The following is a 20,800-nucleotide window of genomic DNA, read 5'->3' on the forward strand; positions in this document are numbered from 1 at the left end:
CTGGTCCCTACATCTCACTTTGAGAGACAGAATCACTAAGAAGGAAGTGGGGTTACAAAAGAGGGTGGGACTCCACCTCTGAGGTCAGATTAGCCACACCCCATCCTTCCCAGGGCAGGGAATCTGGGTTTGGGAACTAGAATCAACCTGGATTTTTGCCCCGTCTTCCACCTCGGCATGGACACAAGCCACACAGCCACACTGTGCCCTACTCTAAAGCACACATAAACAGACAACAGCTCCTCAACATCCTATACTGCGTCTCCTCCTTTCCATATGAGATCCTTCTCTAATTGGGAACAGCTGGGTGGCTCAGGCGTCAAGCATCTGCCTGTCAATGCAGAAGACACAGGAAACTCAGGTTGGATTCCTGAGTCGGGAAGATCTCCTGGAGGAGGGCATGGCAACCTGCTCCAGGATTCTTGCCTGGAAATCCCATGGAGAGAGGAGTCTGGCGGGCTACAGTCCATGAGATCCCAAAGACTCAGACACGACTGAGCATGCATACACACAGAAATGCAGAGGGAAAGTTGTCATCACCTTCTAAGAGTGAGGCAAAAACAAAACAAACAAGAGCCACAAATTTTAACCTGTCTACACTATAACCAAAGTGATGGATCCAAAATGCTACTTGAATCCTGCCCCTCCACGAAGTCTTGCCTTCACGAGGCCAAGTCTGAACTCTCCAGATGCTTCTGCTGGCCACATGCTCCCCACACTTCACCCCCAACACTGCAGGAAAGTCAACTCAAGAGCCTCAGCTCACCGTGTCTTTCCCCCACAGGCAGCAAACTCCTAAACTTCTTTTCAGACCCCCTGTAGGAGTCCAGGCCTGCAGGAAGCGGGCCTCTACCAGTTTAAGCATCCTGGGCTCTCGAGGAACCCAGATTTACCCCGCAGAGTAAATCTGAGTAAATCTCAGTGTGCTCTCCACACACTGAGACCCTCACTTTTTTAACTCCCCTGCCAGATGGTAAGCTGTCGGGATGAAGAGACAACCTTGTTCATTTTCAATCTCCAAAGCCTAACAAGTGCTCAGCTCCCAGGAAGCAGGGAAAAAAAAAAATCTGTTGGCTGGTTGGCTGAGACGAATGATGTGTCTGTACTGGTATCGGTAACAGAGCTCTCCCCTCTGCAGGTCTCCAAGAACCTCAGGCACTGAATGGGTTTAGTTAACAACAGAAAAACAAAACCAAAGGGACGACACACTGAGACCCCAACACTGGAGTCATTTAACCCATGCTTTCCCACAGATGTTTTTACCTTTTCCTAAAGTATTTTATTTTGTACAAGGAAAAAAAAAAGTAACCCATCAAACCTGAAATTTCAGATACCATTGCTCAAAATGGGATTCTCAGGTGGCGCTAGTGGTAAAGAACCTGACTGCCAAAGCAGGAGAACCTAACAGAATGTACGGGAACTTTCGGCCCCTGGGTCAGGAAGATACCCTGGAGGTGGGTATGGCAACCCACTCCAGTATTCTTGCCTGGAGAATCCCATGGACAGAGTAGCCTGGTGGGTTATGATCCATGGGGTCACAAAGAGTGGGACACGATTGAGGCTACTTAGCACACACACATGCAGTCATGGAAACCTACACTACCCAGAATGAATGAAATCGAATGGATGCCCAGCAAGCTCAGAACCATTACATTACATGTACCATTGCCGTGAGGAAAGACAAAGCCAGCAAACTACTGTCATGGGCAATGCCATCAGACCCTGGGTTTTTAAAGTTTATTGATTTATTTCCACCCTGCGGCTTGCAGGGTCTTAGCTCCCTGACGAGGGTTTCTTTGCCTTTTTGATTTGGCTATGCTGGGTCTTAGCTGTGGCACGTGGGCTTTTAGCTGCAGTGTGCAGAAGCCAGCTCACTGACCAGGGATCGAATCTGGGCCCCATGCGTTGGGAGTGTAGAGTCCGAAACACTGGACTGCCAGGGAATTCCCCAGACCCTGGATTCTTAAACGCCCTTTCCTCACTATTTCTCTGCCTGGCCTGATTTCTTCACCTTGACAGTGCAGACGCTCAAACTAAGAGAGGCTTAGTAAGCTGTGCAAAGCCACAGAGCAGGAAGACAAGAGCATGAGACAGGACCACGGGGGCTCTTGGCGCCAGACTGTGCTTTCACCTCAGTGACCTCCCCTTCTAAAGAGTGGGTCGAGAGCAGCACACTCCTAATTCCTGCAGGTCAGAGCCTCGAAAATCAGCACATCGTCTAGCTGGTCACCTCCCTTCAAGAGGGCAACCACTTAAAACTTAGAAAAATGCCCTAGCTTTAAAATGGCTATGCATAACATACTGTAAGATTTGAAAACTATGCTCCCATTTGATCGGCTATTTATTACTGCCCATTCTCTCAGTCATTTTCCCAGTTTTCCTCTCTTTAAGGCAGTGGTCCCCAAACTTTTTGGCACCAGGGTCTGTTTTCGTGGAAGACAGTTTTTCCACGGACGGTGCAGGGGGATGGTTTTAGGATGATTCAATCGCATTATTACATTTATTGTGCACTTTATTTCTATTCTTATGGAAATAATAATTTCTGTTATTATTATATCAGTTCCACCTTAGATCATCAGGTGTGAGATCCCAGAGGTTGGGGACCCCTGATTTAAGGGATCAGTCTTTAGGAGCCAGTCTGGGTCACTAATCTTATAAAAACTTTCTTCAATGTTTAAATAACTAAACAGTAACTTTTTATGACTGTTTAAATATATAGATATGCACATGCCTGTATATGGTAACTAAGAAGTCAAGGATTAATGCCTAACAGTGGTTATCTTTGGACGGTAAGATTACAAACTCTGTGCACTGGTTTATAACAGTTTTTCATTTCTCCATAGTAAATACACACTGTTTAATAAAATAAAAATAATTAAGTTTTATTGATACTATTTGGAAAAAAAAAATTTTTTTTCTGAAGCCATCTTTGACCTGGAAAATATTTTCTTTTCTCAAATAAGCAGTATTTCCCTATTAAATGTACACTCGGAGAGAACCACATTCTTTATTTAGGGTCAAGTTAAGTTCTCTCTATATGCTAGGGAAAGGTTTTATTTGTTGTTTGTTTTCCCCGCCTACTCAATTTTGATGGGTAACCTGTATTATTGCCTCTCTTTACCTGGTTTGATTTATGATCTTGGAAGTCAGGTCATTCTCTGCTGGGTCGAAGAAAGAAGTAAAAAAAAAAAAGGTCTCCCCAGCTAATACCTGATAAAATATCTGAAAAGGTCATGGCAGACCTTGACAGAAACACATACAACTTCAACCCAATCTGATAAAACAGCAACTTGAAAACTTTTATCAGAAGAAAATGTAACTTGCCATTTCCCAGCTCAGTTGACTGAACTGTTTTTTAAATCTGAAATGACAGACATCATAAGATAGGAAAAGCTGCAGATAAGAAGCCAAATTGGGTTGTCTTGAATCAGATCGGATTGTCTGCCTGGGTTCAAACTCCCACACCTGCTCTGAATGTGTCAATGAGAGTCTCTTGGCATGGTCCCCGAGGGGTTTGGAAACAGTGCAAAAGTGGTGAACTTTGAGACTTCAGCGTTTATTCTGCGATTATAATTAACCTGCTCACCAGTTGCTATCGATCAATACTGAATGGCGCTGATAAAGTCTGACTGGATTTCTAGAAGCAGAAATAGAGATTTAAACTAGGAAGCAAAAAAAGGAAGATCAAAAAAATATGTTAAGGACCAAATTCAATTTTAAGAAGCAAAACTGGATCTGTGACTGAGGAATCTCAAAGCTTGTAGCTTAGTAATCCGCAAAACTTCCCACCAAATTCTGGTGGGAACTCCTTGATTTCTCATCCTCAAAAAATAAAATCAGTCTATGACGATTCAACACAGAGTGACAGCCTTACGTTCTTTGCTCATTCCACTTGCAAAGGGTGAACCAAATGGAATGGGTTACTTGTCTGGATTATATGCCTCCTTTGGCAGAAAAAAAACAACAAAAAAAGATTATTTAAAGACATGAAGGCAATTCGAGGGCTCTTGCAAAGTACTGAAGGCCAGAAAACCCAATTCCCTTCATTCAGATAAGAGGCTTGAATATTCTGGCTCAGTTCTGATTACAGAGCAGTAATAGATAAACCCGTAGGCCCCCTGCCAGAAACGAGAAAGCTTCCACTGATGGCTTCTGTGATCAGCTCAGACCAAGTCCATGGGCTTTTCCAGCCTAGGGTTTTATCCACTATCTTGATCCAGGCCTCTATTCACATATTCACTAAACAATATAATTACTGTGATTCCCCTATTTCTTTCTCAGTTCTGACCTTCAAAGAAAAGGCAATACAGAGAATACAAAGAAAAGGCAATACAGAAAACTCTAGAAAAGGATTTTTGTGAGAGGCATATGGTTTTGCCCTTCTTCTGTAGCCAACAATCCCCAGGGATAAGAAGAATTTTTCTAGTTTGGAGGGTCTCAATTCTGGGCAATCTCTCTTTTAATTCTCTACACACCCAAATACAAGATGCTGAAAGGAAGCTTCTGTGAGGCAGGGACTCCTGGCACAGCGAGTTCTGCAGCATCAAAGTGAGATGGAGAGACATTGGTAGGAAAACACAGAATAGAAACCACAGTGGGGAGAGAGAACAGGCGGAGAACAAAGTAATACACATACTCCTGAAGTTCACATGAGACCTTTGACCACGACAGACCTTCTGGATCTGAAAGGATGAGTGCCCTTAAACTTGGCAAGTGAAAGGGCGGCAAACGAGGAGAAAGCATGTTCCTGGAAATGGAGACTTACCTGGGTTCTAAGTCGGACCTACTGTTTGTTACCAGAGAGAACTGGGACAGGTTAATCTTTCTGAGCACCAGTTTCCTCTTCTGCAAAATGGAGGTCACAGTATCTAATTCTCCAGAACTTACAAGTCCCTCTGACCTGACAACTTCCTCATGGAATGGATTCAGCTTACTTGCATATGTGTACGACGTGCTGTGAGCTGTGCTTAGTCCCTCAGTGGTGTCCAGCTCTGTGCCACCCCCTGGACTGGAGCCCACAGGCTCCTCTGTCCATGGGGATTCTCCAGGCAAGAATACTGGAGCGGGTTGCCATGTCTGCTTCCAGGGGATCTTCCCAACCCAGGGATCGAACCGGGGTCTCCTTCATTACAGGTGGATTCGTTACCAGCTGAGCTACAAGGGAAGCCCCATATGCATGACACAGGCATTGTGAGTGTTTGTGTGTATTACAAGATATAGGTTCCTATCCCTAAAATGTTGTTCGCTGGTTTCAAAACATTGATGTACCCAAACTTGTAAACTTCTTTTGTATAAATTAAAATACTTCAGAGGTTACTCTTATTATAACCCCACTCATATTATCTTCCCTTACGTTCTTTAGAAAGAAACAGAACAGCTCTAAACAGAAGACTAGTTTCATTAGCCAATAAAACATTTAAATAATCCTGCCTGGAGAGTGTTACCTGAGACCACTTCATGGGCTGTGGCGGGGCAATATAACAGAGTGACACTTTCCAAGCCATGAGAGAGACTTATCACCTGCAACTTTTGCAGGACTGCAGGTCAAAGAAGTCACCAGCAGACAAGTACTTTCGGATGTCAAAAAGGCCCCTTCAAGATCTTAAAACAGCAGTATCCCGGGACCTGGAAGAATTGCCCACTTCTAGAGCAAAGCAGTGGAAAAACCAGGGGTCCTTTCTCTTTCTTAAGCAAACAGAAGCAACAACATTTGCAACCTGCTTCAGCTCTCAGTACACCTTAAAGGTCTTAAAAGGACAGGCTGAAAAGCAGTGGTTAAAAGACTTACTTACCTTGCCCTGGAGGAAGGTAATTTGGTTTTCTAACACAATCCCATCACTGCCCTGGGTTATTAGTTTTTCTGGTTCTAGCCCCATATAATCTGAGTGAGAAGTACCCACACCAAGAATGGCAGCCAGCGTATGTACCAGTGAGGGCATCTTAGGAAGTCACGTCAGTCACGGGGGGCGGGGAGTGGCATCTGACAATTGCAGGCTGAGATCTGCTTCCAGAAGACATTACTGAGGGTCAGATAAGGGTTTTTGGACCCCTCAATAAAGCAATCTCCTATTGGATAAGCAAAAATCAAAAGCCACATTCAATAAACAACAATTTATGTTTTAAAGTGCTTTTCCTGTGCATCCATAAACTCTAAATATAGAACCCTATTTTTTTTAAAGAAAGGAGACTTTCAGGAAGTTAATTCATGAATACTTATGTGTCTTTAAAATTTTAACTGGTTTCATGTTTTCTTAAACTGGTAATATAGTCATATGACTCAAAATTAAAAAGGTTCCACGTGTATACCCATATCCACAGCAGCACTATTCACAAGTCAAGAGGAGGAGACAACTTGTGTCCCTGACAGATGAAAAAACAAAACACAGTACATACAATGGAATGTTGTTCAGCATTAAAAAGAAAGGAAATTATCACAGGCTACAACATGGGTGAAACTGGAGGACATTCCCTTGTTGCTGTTGTTAGTTACTCAGGGTTCAACTCTTTGTGATCCCATAGATTTTATAACCTGCCATGGGATTTTCCAGGCAAGAATACTGGAGTGGGTAGCCATTCCCTTCTCCAGGGATCGAAACCCGCATCTCCTGCATTACAGGACGATTCTTTACCGCTGAGCCACCAGGGAAGACCATAAGTGAAGTTAGCCAGTCACACAAAGATGAATACTGTTTGATTTCCACTTACATGAGGGATCTAAAGTAGTCAAAATCATGGAGACAAAAAGGCAGTTACCAAGGGCTGGTAGGGAGGTGAAATTTGGAGCTGCTGTTTAATGGGTACAGAGTTTCAGTTTTGCAAGACAAAAAAAATTCTGAAAATCTGTTTTACAACAATCTAAAAACAACTTAGACTTTCCACGTGGCTCAATGGTAAAGAATCCACCTGTCAGTGTAGGAGATGAGGGTTCAAACCCTGGGTTCCGAAGATCCCCTGGAGGAAGAAATGGCAATTCACTCTAGTATTCTTGCCTGGGAACTTGCATAGACAGACGAGCCTGGTGGGTTGAAGTCCATGGGGTCACGAAGAGTTGGACATGACTGAGCATTCACACACAACAACACTGCTGAACTGTACACTTAAAAATGGTTCAGATGGTAAAGGAAATCAACTCTGAAGATTCATTGGAAGGGCTGTTGCTGAAGCTGAAGCTCCAATACTTTGACCACCTGATGTGAAGAGCCGACTCATTGGAAAAGACCCTGATGCTGGGGAAGACTGAGGGCATAAGAAAGGGCGACAGAGGATGAGATGGTTAGATAGCATCACCAACTCAATGCACATGAATTTGAGCAAATTTGGGGAGATAGTGGAGGATAGAGGAGCCTGGTGTGCTCCAGTCCATGGTGTCGGAAAGAGACATGATATAGCCACTGAATAACAATAAAATGGTAAAAAAACAAAACAAATAAACTTTCACTTTAACCTCCCTGGATGTTAAATGTATTTTCTTGTTATTTAATGGGTTAATAAACAAGCACAAAAATGAAAATGAAAAACGGTTAGGATGGTTAAAAACTCAAAAAGTTCCAAAGCATATATGGTGAAAGTCCTTTTCCCCTCACCCCCCCCCCCCCATCCCAACGGGCAAGCATTGTTACCAATTCCTTGTGAACAGTTCCGAAGAGGAATTAAACATTTTCAAACATACATAATATTTTCTTGTCCTTTTTTTAAAAAATACAAATACACATCCCGCACTTATAAATGTCTTGGAGAGGATTCCAAGATTATTCTAAGTTCATTGCATAATGAACTTTCTAACTTTTTCTGGACAGTTTTTGCATATTCAAAGAATATCAATTCTTTTTTTTTCTCAACTGTTAATTTTTTTGAACTTCCTAAATTTTTACGCTGACAAGATATCCTATTGTTTGTATGCACCATATGTAGGTAAACAGTACCCTAATAATGCACATTTAGATTATTTCCGATTTTGGTTGGAATAACTGTTTCCAATGACAAACAGTGCTGCAACTAACACATGCCCTTATATTTGCAGAATCAATTCCTAGAAGTTAAATTTCCAGGTCAAGGGTATCAGTTTTGTAATTTGTCAGACATCACAAAGGGCTCTCCATAAAGGTTGTACCAATTTTCACTTCTATCCACAGGTATCAGAGTTCCTGTTTCCCTACCTCAGAGTATGTTTGTTTTCTTAGCTCATTTAAGGTTAAAAAAAAAAAAAAATAGGGAGGGATACCAAAGAAAGTGTTATCTAAAACCATCTCCCGTGCATCATTCTACCTGAGTGCTTAGAAAGTACCTAGCAAATGCGGCTTGACCTTTCGATGGGACACAATTGGGCAGGTGACACACCCCTGGCTCCCCCCACACACCTTCCCCATTTAATTGGTTCTCCAGCCAGCACCACAGTCCAGCCCCAGGTCTGACTGACCTACTCGGGTGGTCACCGGAAAGTTAAACAACTTTGGTTTCTCAAAGACTGACGAATCACTCTCTAGCCAAACAAGCTACTCACGAGTCTATCTCACAAAGCTCCCTACATAAATGAACTGGCTCAGAAAGCAACTGGCTTTGTTGATAAGCAGTTACCAAAAGATTCTAAGAGTTTGTTTATGGTGTAGGTTGGTCACCTACACCATAAGCAAACTCTTAGAATACAGCGAATAAGACAAAGCTTTCAAAGAAACCTCTGGCTAACACTGAGTGTTATACATGCATTTTGTTGTATTGTTACTTTTTTAAATCAACGCTTAAAATGATTCTAAATTGTTGAGATCCTTTAAAAATATAATCACTTATTTGTCTATTACACAAAATAATTATTATTTCATCATAAAATATATTTCCATAGCTTTCCAGTAACATCTATCACAATGTTATTTTCTTTAAGATATATTTACATATAGTTTCCAGTTTCCTTTTCAGCCTTAAGTATTTACAAGCATTAATTGGTACAAAAATCAACTTTATTGTGGTGTAATGTACACCCAATGAAATACTCCCATTTTACTTAATTTTTCATTCAAGGCCTCACAGCTTGCAGGATCTTAGTTCCCCGACCAGGGACTGAAGCCACACACTCTGGCAGTGAAAGTACGGGGTCCTAACCACTGGACCACCAACGAATTCTCAATGCTCCCACTCTATTAGTACACGTCCATGAGTTCTGACAAATGGATATGCCTACTTAACAGCTGTGAGTGGGTTCTCTACAAGGAGACAGCTATATCATCCTGCACAGCTAACTCACATGCACCCCTACGTGGACCTGAGCCCTTGAACACAGCTCCACGGGCAGATGGTCACGCAGTGTATCCTTAAGAACTTTCAGCATCCACATTCCATTTCAACAACTACAATCTCATGTGTGAAAGTGTTCTTCTCAAGCCTAGTTAGTATCTGCTCACATAGAGCAACACGTTTAAAGGCCACAGATATTTTGTTTTAAACCTTCTGGCCATGTTGTGTGTCGTGTGGGATCTTATTCCCTGACCAGGTATCAAACCTATGCCCTCTGCAATGGAAGTTCAGAGTCTGGACCAACGGACCACGAGAGAAGTTCTTAAAGGCCATAGGCTCTTGCGTTTTAGATAGCTGTACACAGTCACTCTCTCTCTGTCTTACCTTCTCTTACCCACCCTGTGACTTCTTCCCCCGAAACTGTTTCAGTGGTTTCCCAAGGTTTCCGGAACCCTCTCCCACCTGACTTACTCCTCCCCATGGCCCTCCAGTTGGCCTCTTCAGCAGCCAAAGTGTGTGGTTTGTCCCGGGCAGAGGACTGTGGCAACTCCCTCTTGGATTTCCACTGAAATATTTGCTAAGTGCCCAGCCTCTGCCAGGCACTTAAACATGAGTGACACTCTGTACCTGGCCTCAGTAAGGTCACATAATTCCATTAGTGCAGCCTAATTCACGAATTCAATGGTGTGTCACGCACATATTGAACTTGGAATGAATTAACGTTTATATACGTTGCAGTCAAGGCAGAGTAATTCCTTCCACCTGAAGTCCAGAGCTCTACAAAGGCCCTTGTTTGCTTTTTATTACTTTGGGTTTTCCCTTATTCCAATAACCAAAAAAAAAAAAAAAAGAACTCTGGCAAGATGTGAACTATTGTTAATATTAACACTTAATACTTCATAGAAAATAAAAGTATTTGCTTCTTTCTCCTCACTGAAATTAAAAACAGTTTCTGAGTGAAGGGTGAGTTAGTCTGTGTGGTTTTACCTATAGTGACAAATAGATTATTTAAACAAAATCCAAACTGGGTTGCATTATTTCATGGTACCAGGCTATGTGACTTGTAAATGAGGGCATATGTTTTCTTAATCTTTTTTTTTCAAATTGCAGGCACTTCTCCTGGTAAAGTTCTATTTACCCTTCAGTGCCAAGTGCAGACAGTACCACCCTGGTGAGGCTCCCAGGCTCCTAGACGCCAGGGAGGCACACCTCTGTCACCTCTCCTCTGCTATCAGTTCACGGCCATAGCTCCCTGCTGAGGCACTCACTGGCCTTCATGTGTTTTTAGGGTGATCAACCATGCCCATTTGTTGGGGCCTCTCCTAGGTTTAGCATGAAACATTATCAATCCTAAAAAAAAAAAAAAACAAAACCCAGTCTTTAGAAAATCAGAACTGGTCACTCTGCATTGATAGCGAGAGACTGTTTAATAAAATAGCCATCATTTCTGAGATGCCAAAGCCAAGTAGTTCACAAACATTACAGTATTTTTCTACTTTAAGACAATATTAAAAGTAGTTACAATCATCTCACTTTACAGAAAAAGAGAGGAGACTTAGAGAGGTAAGCACCTTGCCCGAGATCACAGGGGCACCTGGACTCAAATCCAGGCCTGCTGCTGTCACACCCCCACGCTGTACTGGGTCTTAGGTGTTGCTGTTGCCCACCAGGCTCCTCTGTCCCTTGGATTTCCCAGGCGAGAATACTGGAGTGGGTTGCCATTCCCTTCTCCAGGGGATCTTTTCCACCCAGGGATTGAACCTGTCTCCTTCATTGGCAGACAGCTTCTCTACTGCTGGGCTACCAGGGAAGCCCTTCACTGGGTCTTAGGACCTGGTGTTCATTCCACACAGCAAGCCCACAAAAAATACAGAATCAGTCTTCATCCTTCTACCACTCAGCATCAGTTACCATGCCAGTGATGGTCCTTGATAAAGCTGTGAGGCATTTACAAGAGGGCTCATGTGACAGGAGGGACATGTAAAACGCACATGCACATACGCTGCTTTTAACTGGCTTTGATATGAGTGCCACTGGAGAACATACTGGAGATGTGAATGCCGACAAACTCAACATGCCTCCTCCCCTCACGTAGATAACACGGAACCTTTCATAACCTGACCACTTAGAACACTTGGCTGTGCACAGAAGAGAAAATCCAACTGCTTGGCCAGACCCAACGGCTGTCTTCAGGTGGGGCTTGCTGAACTAGGAGGACCCAGAACAGAGCACACTTCTCAGCAACACCACACTTCTCAGCAAGGATGCCATCCTTAAAGGTCAGCTTGCTGACACTGGAATGCGGGGAACCTTACTGACTCCAATCCCCTCCTGCCTGGTAGGGGTTATGTTTTTTAATCTAAATACTCACTGAGTGCACGTCTCAAACGGTACTTTTTAAATTTTTTTTTTAACAAGGCTGAGGCTGTAACTCTCATGACCACAAATCGCCCCCCATCTTTGGATTTCAGACTTCTCTTTCTTTCTCTAACACCAAATTCTCAGTCCAGGATTACAGGAGTTTAGGAAGCAATCTCCCCAGCCCACTCCCAAGTTAAAAGAAGTAAAATTTTGTGAACCATTCCTATTTTAAAATGGAAGTTCTAGAGTGAGTTCTAGAGAGAATTCAGGAGAGTTCCAAGAACAGGAGGCCTGAGGGCCCCACCCTTAGTACGCCCACCTGCAACTGCCATTGTATGGAGATGCTGTCCAGCTATCTCTCGAGGTCCTCCCAAAGGTTAGCAGCCTGGGGGAGGGGGGTCCTCCTCCCTGTGGATGGGGGGGGGGTGTGTGCCGTCTGGCTCCCCCATGAGGGGGAGGGGGAAACTGGGCGCCACATCCACAGTTAATCAGTTTACCTAAGATGTGTATTTGGTCCGACACCCCTAAGGACCTTCCTAGGCCACCCAGGGTCAGAGAATAATTTAAAAACCTTCAAAGCCTGGATCCTTCTTGGAGCCAGCCCGAGACTGGAAACCTGGGAGGGACAAAGCTTTCCTCTTCAAAGTGAGAAGAAATGCGAAAGGATTTAGCACTTAGTAGGCAGTCAATAAATGTTAACGTTATTTCTCAAGTCTGGGCTTCCCCTCCTCCTCTAAAGCCACTTCCATCCAAACCCGATTCTGTCCCTTCCTGAAATTCCACAGGACCAAAGGACATTTGAATTCTGAATTAATGGTGCCACTTTCTTTTCCTCTCAGCACGGAAGCCCTTCCTGGGACTTCATTTTGTTCATCTGTAAATCAGGCCAAGGGGTACACGCATGCTGTCCTTCTTAGGTCTGACATTCAAAGGAACTGTAACATTGTGCCTGTTACAATTATAACTTCTAGCCCCAGCGCTAGGGACAGGAGGAGGCTGAACACGTGGACCTGCGCCGCAGTCCCCACAGGTGGGCATTAGAAAGAAGCACCTCTGTGCCAGGACACCTACCTGGAGAGTGCTTCTAACGCAGCCCTGGGCACCCAGGCCTGGCCGACCAGCCCAAGGTCACAATACGCTCTGGCCCTGAGATATGACCCAGAGACACACCCCTGGCACTGGTCCCAACTCAACCCATCTCCATTGCTGTGCTTAGTGGCTCAGTCCTGTCTGACTCTTCGGGACCCCATGGACTGTAGCCCGCCAGGCTCCTCTGTCCATGAGAGTTCTCCAGGCAAGAATACTGGAGTGGCTTGCCATGCCCTCCTCCAGGGCATCTTCCCAACCCAGGGATCGAACCCAGGTCTTACTCATTGCAGGCGGATTCTTTATTGTCTGAGCCACCAGGGAAGCCCTCTCCATTGCTAGGGTCCCTCATTTGTTCCCGGTGTGAAATACCCAACAGGAAAATCTACCGCCCAGACGGATCCTCCAGCTGAGCCGCCATATGGGGCCAGAAGATGTTGGGCCCAAGCCATGGAAGGAGTTCCCTGCGGAGCACGGAGAGGAGGTGAGGAGGTGGTCTCGGCTGCACACCAGGGGCGCCCAGTGGCCTCCCCGGTCACCCAAAAATGGGCGCTGCCTGGGTGCACGTTGGCCCAGACCCATCCTACGTCTGGGGCCGCGCGGAGGGCTCCCCCAGCCCCCGCCACCCTGCAGTCGCCTCTCCCGCTCACAGGATGTAGAGGGCAGGCCCAATCCCACTGAGCAGAATCTGGGCTCCCTGGAGCTGTGGCCTTCACCGCCGCCATCAGCCTGGCCGCCGGGGTCGGTCTCCCAGTCTGCTTTCCTTGGAAATTCACGCATCCCTTCTATCTTCTGCCCTCACCCCCACATATTTGTGAAAATTAAATGCCCCAAACAGGGCTGCGGGCTGCCTCTGTTCCGGCCCCGGGCACTCGCACTCGGCTTGCAGCACTCACCGAGATTGGGGTGTCGCGCGGCGGGGTTGGCTCGGCCGGGCAGGCTGTGCAGGACCGGGCTGTCGAAGGGTCCGGCGGAGGCGGCGGCGGCCGCGGCCCAGGACGCGCCCACGTCGGCCATGTAGGCGGGGTAGGGGCTGGAGTAGGAGCCCGCGAAGCCGGCTCGCCCGTACTGCTCGCGGCCCGCCAGGCCCGCGCCGGCAGCCCCGCCGCCACTGCTGTAGGCCGCGGCTTCCCGGGCCGCGGCGGCGGCGGCGGCGGCGGCCAGGGACCCAGTGGTGCCCGGGAAGGAGAAGCGCGGCGACACGGGCGGCGGGGTGTAGGCGGCTCCCTCGGCTCCCGCCTGGCTCCAGCCTGGGCTGCCCTGCTGCGTCCCGGGCCCCGCGCCCGACGGCGCGGCTCCCGAGCTGCCGCCCGAGGCGGCCCCGGAGGCCGCGCCCCCGCCTCCGCCCTGGAGGTAGGACAGGCCGAGCACCGAGGAGGGCACCCGCGGCGTGGGCACGTAGACAGGCGAGGACGCGGCGCCCGCGCCGTGCATGAAGGCACCCGGGCCGCCCGCCTCGTAGGGCCCGGGAGGGGGCCCGTGGTTGGCGGCCATGGCCAGGCTCTGGTACATCGCCCCGCGCGCGCTCGCAGCGTCCGAGTCCTCGGGCCAAGCAGTAATGCGGTGAGACAAAATAGTAACACAAAAATTGAAGAAAAAAAAAAAAAGCGAATAACGTACAGGGGAGGGGCTGTCAAAAAACCCGAAGATCAAAAATCAAGGGTTAAAACACAAATCGTTCAAAATTATATACATATTAAATCCAGCGTTGAGCAAAGAGACTGAGGTTCTGGTTTACTCAGGAAAATCCCAGATTGAATTTGCGGTTGTTCCCCTTGGTGGTGGAGCTGAGAGGTGGGGGGGCGAGTCCACTAAAGGTCCTACAGGATCCGAAGGCGCGGGATGGCGCCGGGGCGCGGAGCTCCTGCAGGGCGACGCGGGCCGGCCCGTCGTCAGAACCCCCTGGCCTCGGGCACAGAGTGCGGTAGGCTGGCTCCAAGGCTGAGGCCCGGGCCGGCTCCTTTCCTCCGAGATGTAGCCGCGTCTGAAGAGAGAACGACAGAGGGAAGCAAGGTCATCCAGTGCTTTCAGGGCCCATCTCCCCTAAGCTTGCTTGCTTCTCTCGCCCTACAAACAATATCGCCACTCTCAGGGGCCCAGCTCCTCGGAAAGCTGATCTGCAGAGGCCCCTGGGGTCTGACTGCTGCAAGGAAGCCTCGGGGAGGGGCGCCGTAGAGACGTAGGGCTCTGCAGTTATTGGACGTGTAAATTACTGGTTGTGATCTTGATCAGCGTTTTTCTTTTTTGTAATGCTTGTCAGGAAGGACTTTAATTTTACCTTATTTCTAGCATATTCTTATCACAGTATTTTAAAAGACCAAGGGTTTTGGGTTTCCACGAAGAACCTAGAAATCTAAGAAATCTCTCCCCAACTCTTTTCTTCCCCCACCTATCCCCAACTGATCCTGACTGTGAAAGAACTTTAGATTGTCCGTGGAAGACAAGGACAAACTTTATAAAATAAAAAACCCCAGCAACCTAAGAAAATTTTGTTTGCAATCTTTTTTGTTTGTTTGGTTTTTTTTTTTTTTTTTGCTTTTAAACTAGAGGCAGATTCTAAATATTTATAAATGAACACAGCGTCTGGTAAATCTCAGTGAAAAGGTTTGTGAACTCTTATCTATACAACTATACAATGTGGACATCAAATTAGACAAGATACACATTTCTTACAAATAGTTTTATTTTGGAGATTTTGCAGACTGGATACTAAGATGAGAAGTGAGAGAAATGTACAATCACTTTACGGAACTACAGAACTCACTGGATCTCCATTTCATTGAGTGGGTTTTTCACATGGAATCACAGGTCCAGCCACGTATAGAATCAGAACACCAATGAGACTGCTTGGGGGACAGAAACAGTTTGTAGGACTTGATTATTTCCTTGCATCCTGTGTTTGATTTCACCAGGCAATTTTTCTGATAAAAACTAAGCATGCTACGTTCTGAAGCACCTGCTTGGTTCCAGGTCATTTTCTTTACAATTCCACTAAGTAGAAGTTTCTCTCCTCGTTTTACAAAAGGCAGAACTGAAGCATCCAAAAGTTTTAAAACTCCTCTAAGATCAAAGTACAGTTAAAAGAGGTGGGGGGCAAGATCTGAAGGACTCCAGAGTTTAAGTTTGTCCAGTCCATGCCCACCTTTCTCCTTAAGAAAATGCAGCTAGTCGGTTATTGCAATAGCAAACTTATAGAGTTATTAATTGAATTATGTACTAGATCCAGGCTCTGCCACTTACTAAATGAATGACTGTAGACACAGTACTTAACCCCCATGCTTCAGTTTCTTCATTTGCAAAAATTCAAATATTAAAGGTAATTATCTTGTAGGGTCACTGTGAGGATTATAAATTCTATATACTTGGCTATTATTACTATTACAAATTTCTAATGTATCAAAAGAAAGTGCTTCTGATGTATTATGTACTGTAATAAATGGGGCATCTTTATTCCAGTAAAAGTTCTGGAAATGGAATTTCTAATATAATATATAATGCTTTTCATCACTTTTACAACATCACATAATAATTGGATAGCACTATATTATATAGTCATATGTTAACTCTTAAATGGTTTATTATTTGCTTTCAAAACTCTGATAAATTATTGGTTTGGTGAATATTTCCTTCCAATAAGTTTAGTTAGAGGACGGATATTAAAAAATTTGACCTGAAATCATCAACTTTCCCCTTCAAAAATGAACACAAAAAATTAATACCTAAAGAAATACCTAGGCTTCAATAAGTAAATTACACAGATTTACCTTAATAAAATATTCAGTATTTAATTTTAAAATCCAATAGTTGACCTATTTCATTGAATTTTTCTGGAATACTCCCCTCAGTTCTAAAACAAATGTTATACATTTCTTTTCTCACATAGTTGCAGGAAAGGAAGATTTATAATTTTGTAATCCAATTTCCAATATACATACAGATGCTAACTTAACAAGCTTTAAAATGTAAACGATGAAAATGCCGTAAGTCTAACTTGTCTTTACTGCATTCTCTGCCTTTTTTAAATGGCTGATACATTACCTAAGAGTTGGATTACTGAACAATAGAAGGTGGAGAAAATACCACGAGAGACCTTTCTGTTAAGACAAGAAATTAACTACTCCCTTTAAAAGACTGTTGCTCGTTTCTGTAATTGAGACTCCGGCGCAGGCCACCCAGAGAAGATACAGACAGAACTCCCGAGAATGGCAGAAAAGGTCTGGCCTCCGGAGATTCGGACTTGCGCCCAGTTTCCCCTCTCCTCCTGATCACTCATCCCAGTTCACCTCCCATTTACAGGCCGGACAGGAATGCCTTTTTCCTTCCTGAGTTAGGGCACAGCCCCTTTCTGATAAATTTCTGCCAGCGGGAGGATGGAGAGCGCCCTAACGTTCCCGTCCATTTACAGTCACTCCTGCTCCTTCGGTTCTGCTGGCGCCTTCGCCCGCGGCCTGCTGCCTAGAAAACTGTCACACCGAACACTAGCCGGCAATCAACGAACCTGATCGCGGAGTGGGACGTGGAGATCCAGAAGTGGGGGTGGGTGGTGGGGATCACCCCGTCACCCTCATAAAAACTTTCTCTCGTTTAACCCTCTAACCTGCTCTAGGCTGCAGTTCCTTTTCTGAGAAACACAGGAAATACTTCCCCGAGGCGCTTCCCCAACCTTCCCGGCAGCGCTGGCCTGGACTCCCACGAGCCCTGGGTCCCTCCCCACCCTCTGCGACCAACCCCAAGGCCCCTCGTTTTCTCAGCCTGGTGGCAGCTCACCACCTGGGCATCCTCTGATCCCCTAGATGACCCCCCAGCCCAAGGTCAAGCGACAGAATTTCGTGGACGGGGTAGCTAGCCCTGGCCAGTTGAGGGACATCGCTGCTCTCCTCCGGGTTCCCGCCCTTCCCTACCCCCCCGCCCACCCCAGCTAATCTCAGCCAGAAGCACTGTGGGTGGGTGGGGTTGCTAGCTGCGTGAGGGGCGTTTAGTTCCCTGGACCCCGGATGGGAAGACTGGGAGGCATAGAAAGAGCGGGCACTCCGCAGCCATTCCCGACTTCTGAGCGCCTCCCCGGGGCCCTGAGGCCCAGCTGCGCCGCCTCCCACCGCCACTCTGTCGCCCATGGGCGACAGTCCTCCGTCTGAGTCTCTCCGTTTTCGAGCCGCTGGGCGGCCGGCCCCGCGTCAGTTGGTCAGGGTGATTTCTCACGGCCATCATCGCCACCAAGGCCCAGTCCTGCGAGGTGCAGCCAAGGGCTGGGAAATCCGCACGAGGGGCGGGGATTTAAAACGTCCAAGTTCACACAGAAAGAATCCAGAAGCCCGTAGAAGATCCCTCTCCACTTTCCCCCTAAATCTCACTTAGCTTTAAAGAAACTGTTAAGCCAAAGGAAAGCCGGCTGTGGGCAAGGTTAGGGACCCGGGATGACCGACGTCTCCTTTCCACTCGCTAGTTGCCTCTCTCTACTCCCAAGCAAGCCCGCACGGAGGAGATCGGGGTTCCGCGACTAGGGAGAAAGAGCCGGGAGAGGGATGGGAAAAGCCGTACCTGCCGGGGCTCGAGCTTCCTGGAGGCCAGCGCGCGCTCCCCCGGGCGCCGCGGCAGCTTAGGCGGCGGCAGAGCTCCCGCAGCCTCCCCGCCGGCCGCCGCGGAGTCCCCCGGCTCGCGGCGCGGAGCCCCTGGCCCCTGCGCCCGGCTCGCCGGCGTTGACTGGCCCGCGGGAGTCACGTGCAAGGGAAGGGGGCGGAGGGTGCGACCAGGCGGCTGCACCTCCACCGGGCGCCGGGCTGCGGGGCTGTTCAAAAAAACTCCCCCAGCAGGCAAAGTCCAGGCTCTTGGGATCTCCTCGGAAAACGGCAAAGCGCTTCCGCCCAGGCGCGGGGCTTCACCCCACCTCACGCCCTGCTTGAGGTCGATTCGATTTTGCGGTTTTGCCCTGGATCAGCTTTATTAATGAGACCTCCCCTGCCTTCCACCTCTTCCCTCCTCCCCACGCCTCCTGGTGGTCGGGTTCCAGCCGAGGCTAGGGACGCGGTGGGCGAGGGGCGGGGCTGATAAGGGGAAGGTGACCTCTTGGGAGCGACCCTGGCTCGGGTGTGGGGCACTAGGTCACCGGGGAGTGCCCCGGCTGGCTGCAAGGCTCCGGGTGATAGTGGGTAGTGGGGATCCTCGTAGTCCAAGACCCCGGGTAAGTGGAAGAGACACCGAACTTTGATGGGCCTCCTCAGTCGGAGCGCGGAGACCTAACCCGCCCTCCCTTTTACCTTCGCAGTAGCCCAGGGAGTCCGTGAGGCTCCTGCCTACAGTTTTGTGTTTATGCAAAAAGTCCACGCTTTCATGGCGAAGCTCCCAGCCCCTGCGGCCTCCTGCCTTCCGATTTTCCCGTTTTCCCTGAAGCCTGCGGCGCCGCCGCACTAATCTAAGAGAGTTAGCAGGGGCTCGGGGAGCTCGGCAACCCAGCCGGGCTTCTCCGATGAGATGACTCTTCCAGGGGCTCAGCACCGAGCCGGGCGAGAAGGGTGGAAGGCCTGAGTTTGGAGTCGGCGTCAGTGCCTAGAGGCCCCAGCGCAGCGGGGCTGCGAGGCGGAGAGTCCCTCAGACAGGTCTAAAGGTTAATAGAGCAATCACAGGGCCCTATTACCGCGTAAAAATAACCCATCGATTACCGCAGCCTTCAGCTCCAGATAACAGCTGGCCGGTGGCTCTCAAGCTTTCGGTTAAACACCCCCCACCCGCCAAAGGTCGTGTTTCTATCCCAAGCGCAGGTTTCTCAGGCCAGATTGGAGGGGTCGGGAGGGGGCCAGGATACCTCCCTGCAAGAAACCTGTGCGCCTCCGAAGTAAGGGTACAAGGCGAGACCCGCTTCCGCAGTCGGTAATCGGTTTTGGATTCCCGGCCTGCGCAAGGGCGATCCGGGCGCCGAGAACCAGGCTAGGATTCGGGGCTGGCTGGAAGGAAACCCCCCAAAGGGATCGTGGCCAACTCGTGGGGATTCTCAGGAAAATCCCGGAGGAAGGACTGAGCGCGGCTGCGCAGGGAAGTCTCTTCCCTGAGCGAAAGGCGCGGGGATCTAGAGGGGCTCCGGCGAAAGAGAGAAAACTGAGGTGCCCTGCAGAGGGGCGGAAGGGCTGCGCGGTGGTTGGATGAACCGACGCCGCTCCCTGGGCTGCTGCCCGCCGGGTCCCTTCGCGCCCCCCCGGAAGCTGAGGGTGGCGTGCTAGGTGTCAGTCCCTTCTCCGGCTTCCCCCAACTCCTCGCCAGCGCCTTGCAGAGTTTGGCGCTGCAGACCCCAGGCCTGGGAACTCAAGCCGGGGTGGGGGGGCGGGGGAGGGTCCTGGGGATCCCCGAGGCTGGACCTGGGAAAAGGCGCTTTCGCGGGGACACTCCGACCAGCGCACTTTCAGATGCAGCCGAGAAGGGTACACGGCCCCTGCGCTCTTTGAAACGGGTCCTCCTTCCCACTGGAGTGAGCGAGAAAGCCACGAAGGAAAAGGCCTGCGCCAGGGGCCTACGAGGGCTGTCTCAGGAGTTGAAAGGCTGAGCTCAGCCGAACAGGAAGCTGCGTCGGCATCTCTCTTCTCCCTGGAAATTTGTGGCTCCAGCGATGCCCCAAGTCTCAGAGCCGCCTCCCGTCCTCGCGACCCCCAGAGGGCGAAAAGGGATGATCCTGGAGACTGGACCTTGGAGCTTAGCATCTGGCGGAGCGGCCATCTGGGCGTCCTCCCCAAAGCCAAGGACACGGCCGCTCCCACGCAGGCTGCCTCCACAGTGCCGGGTCGGCCGCGGCGCGAGGGCGCGTGCTGGGGGTCGCATTAGCCGGGTAACCGGCGGCGAGCCTCGCCCCACTCCCCCCACCCCCAGTCTCCAGTGCAATGGAGGGGTCACTTAGCAGTCCCTGCTGTATGTGGCTGTAGTGAGATCCCTGATGGAAAAGCCTGCTTTTTCTAAGCGCTTCCTTTCGAGGCAGCCGGGATTCACTAGGGGGCCGCTCCAGGCAAGGCCTGCGACAGAGCTCCTTTACCACCCCCAACACCCACCCCACACCTCACCGCCCCCAACCCCCACCCCCCGGGCTCTCCTGTGTACTGAAGCCCAGGAGTCCATGAAAGATTCCTTGCTTCTACGAAGGCTACTGGGA

General features: G+C 48.6%; 1 protein-coding gene across 1 annotated transcript in view; it reads right to left on the bottom strand.

The window, feature by feature from the left end:
• Positions 1–14,184, bottom strand: part of GATA4 (GATA binding protein 4) — a 47,743-nt gene extending 33,559 nt beyond the window's left edge. The window contains exon 1 of the mRNA XM_052645309.1: positions 13,569–14,184. Within this exon, the coding sequence (XP_052501269.1) occupies positions 13,569–14,184 (616 nt within the window). The remainder of the gene's footprint in view (positions 1–13,568) is intronic.
• Positions 14,185–20,800: the final 6,616 nt, after the last annotated feature.

The sequence above is a fragment of the Budorcas taxicolor genome, chromosome 8, assembly GCF_023091745.1.
Source record: "Budorcas taxicolor isolate Tak-1 chromosome 8, Takin1.1, whole genome shotgun sequence".
NCBI lineage: Eukaryota > Metazoa > Chordata > Mammalia > Artiodactyla > Bovidae > Budorcas > Budorcas taxicolor.